This window comes from Melospiza melodia, chromosome 15 (genome assembly GCF_035770615.1).
Source record: "Melospiza melodia melodia isolate bMelMel2 chromosome 15, bMelMel2.pri, whole genome shotgun sequence".
Lineage (NCBI taxonomy): Eukaryota > Metazoa > Chordata > Aves > Passeriformes > Passerellidae > Melospiza > Melospiza melodia.
Window position 1 is genome coordinate 2729343 of NC_086208.1, and position 8429 is coordinate 2737771.

Genomic DNA, 8429 nt, shown 5'->3' on the forward strand with positions numbered 1-8429 from the left:
GCGGCGGCCCTGACGTCAGGCGCGGCCCCCCGGCAGCATGGCGGCCGTGCCCGCGCCGGCCGGCCCGCGCTGACATGGTGAGGGCCGGGGCGCGGAGGGGACGCGGGGACACGGCCGCGGCCGCGGGGGGAGCGCGCCCGCCGAGGGGGCGGGACGGGCCCGCGGCGGCCCGGGGCGGGGGAGGGGCCGCGGCCCTCGGTGTCCCCCCGTGTCCCGGGGTCCCCCGGCTCGGGGCGGGGATGGGGCCGGAGCAGGAGGAGGGACCCCCGCGTCGCCATCGGCCGGGCATCCCCGGCAGCTCCGTGCGCAGTGCCCGTCCTGCTCCTCCATCCTGCTCCTCCATCCCGCTGGTCCCATCCTGCTCCTCCATCCTGCTTCCCAATCCTGCTGTCCCGTCCTGTTCCCCCACACTGTCCCTCCGTCCCTCTGTTCCCATCCTGCTCCCCCATCCTGTTCTCTCCCTGTTCCCCCATTCCAGTGTCCCCGTCCTGCTGGTCCTTCCTGCTGTCTCCATCTTGCTCCCCTCTAATCTGCTCCATCCATCCTCCCTCTAACCTGCTCCTCCATCCCACTGCCCCCTAAATTATTCCTCCCGTCCTGCTCCCCCCATCCCACTGCCCACATCCTGCTGCCCCCAAACACTCCCCCCAACCCCTATCATTCTCCCTATCCTTCTGCTCCCCATAACTGCTTCCCCAAACCCACCACCCCCAACCCTCTCTCCAGAACCAGCTCCCCCAGTTTGCTCCCCGTCATTCCCTCCCTGTTAATGTGCTCCCCCAATCCCCTCCCCACCCCTGTCCCCCGTCCCTGCTGCCTGCCACCCCTGTGTCCCCAGGACCTCAAGGGCCAGTACTGGACGGACGATGACTCCGACGGGGACAATGAGTCCGAGGAGTTCCTCTATGGCGTGCAGGTGGGTGGTGGGACCCCGTGGTGCCACGGGGGGCTCAGGGACCCCCAGCCCGAGCCCCCTGCCAGGCCTGGGGAGGCTCTGGGTGTGACAGTGCTGTGCCACAGGGGACCTGCGCTGCCGACCTGTACCGGCACCCGCAGCTGGACGCCGACATCGAGGCGGTGAAGGAGATCTACAGCGAGAATGCCGTGGCCGTCAGGTGGGTGCCCTGCTGCCCTGCCCCGGGCACTGCCAGGCACAGGGGCATAGCTGGGCTGTGCCAGGATGGCTGTGCTGTCCCTGGGCACTCAGCTGTGCCATGCCTGGGTACCCAGCTGTGCTGTGCTATCCCTGGGTACCCAGCTGTGCTATCCCCAGGTACCCAGCTGTGCTGTGCTATCCCTGGGTACCCAGCTGTGCTATCCTCAGATACCCAGCTGTGCTGTGCTATCCCTGAATGCCCAGCTGTGCTATCCTCAGATACCCAGCTGTGCTGTGCTATCCCTGGGTACCCAGCTGTGCTATCCTCAGATACCCAGCTGTGCTGTGCTATCCCTGGGTACCCAGCTGTGCCATGCCCAGGTATCCAGCTGTGGTGTCCCTGAGTACCCAGCTGTGCCATCCCTGGGGTACTCAGCTGTGTTATCCCTGGGTATCCAGCTGTGCCATGCTCAGGCATCCTGCTGTGCCATCTCTGGGACACCTGGCCATGGTATTACCAGAACATCTGGCCACAGCATCCCCAGGCATCCTGCTGTACCATCTCTGGGGCACCTGACCATGGCATCCCCAGGGCACCTGGCTGACATTGCTCAGACATACCCTCCCCAGCTCACTGGCCACAGCATCCCCTGGGCACTTGGCTGTGCTGTCCTTGGGCACCCAGACATGGCATTCGTGGAGAATCCAGCTGTGGCAGCCCCAGGCACTCATCTGTGCCATCTTCAGACACCCAGCTGTGCCATCCCTGGGCACCCAGCTGTGCTGTATTCAGGGCACTCAGCTGTGGCAGCTGGGTCACCTGGCCATGGCATTGCCAGACCCCCAGCAGTACCATCCGTGGGTTACCTGGCTGCGCCATCCTCAGGCATCCAGGAGTGCCATCCCCAGCACACCTGGGCAGGCCATTCCCGGGCACCTGACCATGCCATCTTGGAGCACCCAGTAGTGGCACCCTTGCATAACCAGCTGTGCCATCCAGCTGTGCCATTCCCAGGGCACTCAGCCATGGCACCCCTAGCACAGCTGGCCATGCCACCCCCTGAGCACTGGCTGTGCTGTCACACTCCCAGGTTCACATCCACATTTGGGGCACTCCCCCCATGCACACACTTGATACATGGGGAGCCACAAGTGCTATGTCTCTGTCCCACGAGCCTGCCCACCCTGGCACAGTGGGCACCAGGCCACTGTTCCAGCTCTGTGCCACCCCCCGTGCCACAGCAATGTCTGTCCTCACAGGGAGTATGGCACCATCGATGACGTGGACATCGACCTCCATGTGAACATCAGCTTCCTCGATGTGAGTCCCTGGGGTTTCCCCAGCACTGCTGGCATGGGGGGGTGGGCACAGGCACCCAGGGGGGCTCCAGGTGTCCCTGCCTGGGTGGAGCTCCCGTGGCTGTGCCAAAGTGTCTGTGCCCTGGCAGGAGGAGGTGGCGACGGCGTGGAAGGTGCTGCGGACGGAGCCCATCGTCCTCCGCCTGCGCTTCTCCCTGTCCCAGTACCTCGATGGCCCCGGTGAGTGGGCACGGGCGGGGTGCGGGGTCCCTGTGCCCTCAGGACAGGCACAGTGCAGCACCCATGGCTCCTCATCCTCCTCTCTGCCCACAGAACCGTCCATCGAGGTTTTCCAGCCGTCCAACAAGGAGGGCTTCGGGCTGGGTCTGCAGCTGAAGAAGTAAGAGCTGAAACATAGTGGGCACCCAAGGGTGGTGGGTGGGGTGGGTCACAGAGTCGCTGTTGTGCCCCAAAACTGGCCACGTGCCACATGTCCCCTTGCCACTGCCTTTTATACACCACACAGTCCTCTGACAGGCTCACCACCATCTGTGTGTGGGGAAGAGGAGGGGCTGGGGGTGTCATGGACCACCAAACACCCATGGGTGCCGTCCTCCCTGTTTGCCAGGATCCTGGGCATGTTCACATCCCAGCAATGGAAACATCTCAGCAACGATTTCCTGAAGACCCAGCAGGAGAAGCGGCACAGCTGGTTCAAGACAAGCGGCACCATCAAGAAGTTCCGTGCTGGGCTCAGCATCTTCTCACCCATCCCCAAGTAAGGTCCCTATGTTGTCCCCACCAGCCCTCCATCCCCTCATCCTGGGTGAGGCCTGGCACTGTGCCTCAGTTTCCCCACTTGGATGCTGCTGCTCCCTACCAGATCCCAAGCAGGTGGAGGTTGCTCCCAACGAGTAGCTGATGGGTGGATCCAGCACTGGGTGATGGAGGAGCAGGGAATGGTGACAGACAGGTGCTCAGGGGGATTCTGTGCCTGCAGGTCTCCCAGCTTCCCTGTTATCCAAGATTCAGTGCTGAAGGGCAAACTAGGCATCCCCGAGCCTCGCGTGAACCGCCTGATGAACCGCTCCGTGTCCTGCATGGTGAAGAACCCCAAGGTGGAGGTTTTCGGGTACCCACCCGCCAGCACCCAGGCAGGTGTTGCCCCCTTCAACATCCTGGTGGGTGCCACCCCGCCTTGGGGTTTGCTTTTCTCTTCTTCCCCCTTCCCAGGGGCTCCTCTGGGGTCTGATTGTTTATTTTGGGGTGCTGGGACCCCCATGGGATGGGGGGAGCCCATGCAGGGTTTCTTGTCTCCAGTCTTGGGTGATCCTGGGGAGCTGGAGCCTGGCTGTGGGGTCCAGTGGGATTTTACCCCACTCGTGGTGCTGCATCCCTGCTGCGGCAGGGAATGTTGGCATGTTGGGGGTCCTGCTGTGCCAGGGAATGTTGGCATGTTGGGGGTCCTGCTGTGTCAGGGAGTGTTGGCATGTTGGGGGTCCTGCTGTGCCAGGGAATGTTGGCATGTTGGGGGTCCCACTGTGCCAGGGGGTGTTGGCATGTCAAGGGTCCCACTGTGTTGGGGGTGTTGGGATGTTGGGGGTGCAGCTGTGTTGGGAGGGAGTTGCCATGTTGGGGGTCTCACTGTGCCAGGGCACACTGGAATCTCAGGAGTTTTCCTGTGCCAGGGTTTTGGTGTGTTGGGGGTCCTGGGGGGCTGGGGGTGCCCGTGCCATGCAGAGCTGGGGCTGTGTGGGAAGGGGGATAACGCAGCTGGCCCCACTCTGGTTCCATCGCAGGTCGGCGGCCACTGCAAGAACATCCCCACGCTGGAGTACGGCTTCCTCGTGCAGGTGAGAGTCCTGCATCCTGCTCATCCTCAGCCTGCTGCCCTCAGCATCCTTCCCCACTGTCCCACTTCCCACTTATCCATGTCCTGCTATCTGGAGCATTCTCCTCACCACCCCATGTCCTGCTCATCCTTCTCCTGATGCCCAGAGCGTCCTTCTCCCTGTCCCACATCCCACTCAGCCCCATCCCATTGCCCAGAGTATCTTCCCCAGTGCCCCACATCCCACTTATCCCCACTCCACTGCCCATATCATCCTCCCCGCTGACCAGAGTCCCACTCATCCCCATCCCACTGCCTGGAGCATCCCCCAAGCCCCGTGCCTGCAGCAGGGCCTGACTCCCCCCGTCCTGCCCTCAGATCATGAAGTACGCAGAGCAGCGGATCCCGACGCTCAACGAGTACTGTGTGGTGTGTGACGAGCAGCACGTCTTCCAGAACGGCTCCATGCTGAAGGTGGGGTGGCAGGGCCAGGCCAGGTGCGGGCTGTGTCCCTGTGTCACCATCCCTGACACTCAGCACCCTCCTGTCCCCTCCACAGCCGGCCGTGTGCACCCGGGAGCTCTGCGTCTTCTCCTTCTACACGCTGGGCGTCATGTCCGGCGCGGCCGAGGAGGTGGCCACGGGTGCCGAGGTAGGGCTGGGCACGGTGTCACCTCCCCCAGTCCCCTGGGGGGCTGGGCTGTCCCTTCAGTCCCTGCTCTGCCCCAAGGTGGTGGACCTGCTGGTGGCCATGTGCCGCGCTGCCCTCGAGTCCCCTCGCAAGAGCATCATCTTCGAGCCTTACCCCTCCGTGGTGGACCCCAACGACCCCAAAACTCTGGCCTTCAACCCCAAGGTAAGCTCTGGGGGGGGACAATGCTGCCCCACACCAGGGGGTGATGGGGAGCCCCAAAGACCCCTCTGATGGCCATGCCTCTCCTGCCCCACATGCAGAAGAAGAACTACGAGCGGCTGCAGAAGGCCCTGGACAGTGTGATGTCCATCCGGGAGATGACCCAGGTACGTGGCGTGGTCCCACAGCCCCATGTGACCTCCCCAGTGTGGGATCCAAGCTGGAAGTGGCATTTTGGTGCTGATCTCCATCTGCCCACGGCTGGGTGGGTGCTAGGAGACCCACCTGCAGCCCATCTTGCCTCTGCCAGGGGTCCTACCTGGAGATCAAGAAGCAGATGGACAAGCTGGACCCTCTGGCACATCCCCTCCTGCAGTGGTAAGGCTGAGGGTGCTGCAGCCCTCTCCTGCTGCCCCTTGTCCCTCCCACTGCCCCACATTCCCCAGGACATGGGATGGAGTGGGGGGCAGCCAGGTATCTGGGGCACAACCCTCTCATCATGTTTCTTTTGGGGGGGTCACGAGCATCTAACGATCTCAGGGCAGATTGGGACCACCTTTTCTGACTCTCCTCTTCTTCCTTCTCCTCTTCCTCCTCCTCTTCCCAAGGATAATCTCCAGCAACAGATCCCACATTGTCAAGCTGCCTCTCAGCAGGGTAAGGGGCCAGGCCAGGCTCCAGGTGGGGTGCAGGATGGAGGGTGTGGAATATGGGAGGTGGAATGGAGGGATACAGGAGATGGGATACAGGATGAGGCGTGTAAGGATATGGGACGGGCAATGGAAGCGTCTGGGATGTGGGATGGATCCCTCAGGGTGGGGTTCTAGCCTGGGAGATACGGGAGTCAGGACAGGGATATAGGAAGGGGGATGTTTGACACAGGCTGTGGGATGAGGACAAGACAGGGATGCAAAGGACCCTTCTGGCAAACTTGGAGTCACCAAAGCCAGGCTGGGCTGGAACCCGGGCCCGGCAGCCGTGCATGATCTCTGTCTGTCTGTCTGTCTGTCTGTCTGTCTGTCTGTCTTCTCTCCTGCCGGCACTGCCGCTGCTTTTCCCGTTGCCCTGGTAGCAGCTGAAGTTCATGCACACCTCCCACCAGTTCCTCCTGCTCAGCAGCCCCCCGGCCAAGGAAGCTCGTTTCCGCACGGCCAAGAAACTCTACGGCAGCACCTTCGCTTTCCAGTGAGTTCCCAGGGCAGGGATGGTGGGAGCCCCCCGGGTGGGTGCCCCGGGGCTGAGGATGATGATGGCTGATGTGGGGCTGGCTCTTTGCAGTGGCTCTCACATTGAGAACTGGCATTCCATCCTCCGCAACGGGCTGGTCAACGCCTCCTACACCAAACTGCAGGTACCGGGCTGCTCCCTGCACCCAGCACGCCCAGGGCAGCAGGGGGGCAGGGAAGGGGCAGGAGGGCAGGGAGGGAGCAGACATTGGGAAGTGCCAGGCTTCCTCCACTACCACTGTGCCTCAACTGTCGGGGTGATCCCACCACGCTCACCCTGGTATTTTCCTGCAAGCTGCATGGAGCAGCCTATGGCAAGGGCATCTATCTGAGCCCCATCTCCAGTATTTCCTTTGGATACTCAGGTAAGAGGCTGCCTGCACTGTCCAGTCCTGCCTGTGCTGCCTGGTCCTGCCTGTGCTCCCATTCCCACTCCCTGCATGGGCCTGGGGAGGTTTGGCATCGTGCTGGCTGGAGAAGCTGCTCAGGAGTGGCAGCATCCCATATCCATCCCATCACACCAGCCTCTTCCCAGCCAGGATGGGGCTTTCCCACACTCCAAAGAATCAAACCCTCAGCATTTTCTAGGCTTCAGAAGGTGCTGCACACACTTTTGGGGGGTTCCCAGGGCTCAGGAACACTGAGGGTGGCAATCCTTGTCTGTGGCATGTGTCCCTGTGTCACTCCAGAGTGTTCCCTGAGAGACTGACAGCCCCTGCCTTGCTTCTTCCACAGGAATGGGGAAAGGGCAGCACCGGATGCCGTCGAAGGATGAGCTGGTGCAGCGCTACAACCGGATGAACACGATCCCCCAGGTGATGGGCCAGGGGACACTGGGGCAGGATGGGAATGGGGACATGGCACCCATGGCTGTTTGGGACAGGGTGGTAACACAGGCTGCTCTTCCCACAGACCCGCTCCATCCAGTCCCGCTTCCTCCAGAGCCGCAACCTGAACTGCATCGCGCTTTGCGAAGGTGAGGGGATGTGGGGGGATAATGGGGGGGGGACAGGCACCTCTGGGGTCACCAGGTGGGTGGAGGGATGGAGGGACAGGCCCTCTGTCCCCCATCCCACTCCAACAGCCCCTTGCCCCAGCAGTGATCACCTCCAAGGACCTGCAGAAACACGGCAACATCTGGGTCTGCCCTGTCTCGGACCACGTGTGCACACGCTTCTTCTTTGTGTGAGTCCGGCTGTGCCCACCCTGCCGCCCCTGCGGGACCCCCCCAGAACCCCCCTGACCCCCTTCTCCCCCTGCAGGTACGAAGATGGCCAAGTGGGAGATGCCAACATCAATACTCAGGACCCCAAAATCCAGAAGGAGATCATGCGTGTGATCGGGACTCAGGTGTACACAAACTGATGGTGGCGGTGGCACCCTGGGACCCCCCGGGCACCGAGTGAGCCCCCGGGCAAGGCTGGGCAGGGGCCGAGCAGGTTTTGAGCCCCCCGGGCAGGGCAGAGCCGGGGCAGCACCAGCGGCTCCACCTGTACATAGGCATTGGGCACCTGTGAGCACCAGGCAGGTTCAGCGGTCCCTTATCCCCTCCCTGTCCCCTTCCCACTGTCCCCAAGTCTGTGGCAGCCTGGAGAAGGAGCCGTGGGTCCAGCGTGGCTGGGGACGGCCCCTCCTGGCGTTGGCAGCGACGGCGTTTTTATCAACGATGAGAAACTGAAGCAAAAAAAAAAAAAAACAAACAACCAAAACAAACCCAAAAACATAGGGAAAAAAAAAAAAAGAGAGAGAAAAGGAATCAGTGTTTGTGGATTTAACTTGGAATTAAAGTGTGGGGTGTGGGAAGGGGATGCTGGGGAAGGGATGGGGGCACAGGGAGGGAATGGGATTGTGAAGAAAGGGGCACAGGAAAGGGATGGGATCACTGGGAGGGGATGGGATGGAGTCATGGGGAAGGAGTGGGATTTAAGGGAGGGGGTGGGAGTGTGAGGGAGGAATAGGGGCACAGGGAAGGGATTGGAACCTGGGGGAGGGATGTGGGCACAGGTAAGGGATGGGATTGTGAGAAAGCAATAGGATTGTGGAGAAGAGGTGGGAAACAAGGGAATGGTATCTTGGGGAAGGGATGGGACTGAGGGGAAGGGTGATCATGCAGAAAGGAAAGGA

The 8429-nt window shown here is 62.0% G+C and overlaps 1 protein-coding gene across 6 annotated transcripts; it reads left to right on the plus strand.

The window, feature by feature from the left end:
• Nucleotides 1-8036, plus strand: PARP6 (poly(ADP-ribose) polymerase family member 6). 6 transcript variants are annotated; one of them, XM_063169367.1, is made up of 22 exons: nt 1-77; nt 839-916; nt 1021-1115; nt 2357-2417; nt 2545-2635; nt 2729-2795; nt 3024-3173; nt 3396-3549; nt 4195-4248; nt 4605-4700; nt 4786-4878; nt 4957-5082; nt 5181-5246; nt 5390-5457; nt 5688-5736; nt 6155-6264; nt 6358-6430; nt 6601-6670; nt 7041-7120; nt 7218-7281; nt 7406-7490; nt 7568-8036. In XM_063169367.1, the coding sequence occupies exons 1-22, from the start codon at nt 75-77 to the stop codon at nt 7668-7670; spliced, it is 1836 nt and encodes a 611-aa protein (XP_063025437.1). In that variant the 5' UTR covers nt 1-74; the 3' UTR covers nt 7671-8036. The 6 variants fall into 6 exon arrangements, 5 of the variants coding, with proteins under 5 accessions (XP_063025437.1, XP_063025436.1, XP_063025434.1 ...); XM_063169366.1 differs by having other exon boundaries at nt 6152-6264; nt 7568-8035; XM_063169364.1 differs by having other exon boundaries at nt 3396-3576; nt 6152-6264; nt 7568-8034.
• Nucleotides 8037-8429: the final 393 nt, after the last annotated feature.

Bases quoted from the DNA above. Each gene is read 5' to 3' on its own strand.
- PARP6 (XM_063169363.1), top strand. From the start codon at position 770: ATGTGCTCCCCCAATCCCCTCCCCACCCCTGTCCCCCGTCCCTGCTGC. The intron at 2,796-3,023 runs GTAAGAGCTGAA...CCTGTTTGCCAG, and splicing joins CTGGGTCTGCAGCTGAAGAA to GATCCTGGGCATGTTCACAT. The intron at 4,879-4,956 runs GTAGGGCTGGGC...CTCTGCCCCAAG, and splicing joins AGGTGGCCACGGGTGCCGAG to GTGGTGGACCTGCTGGTGGC.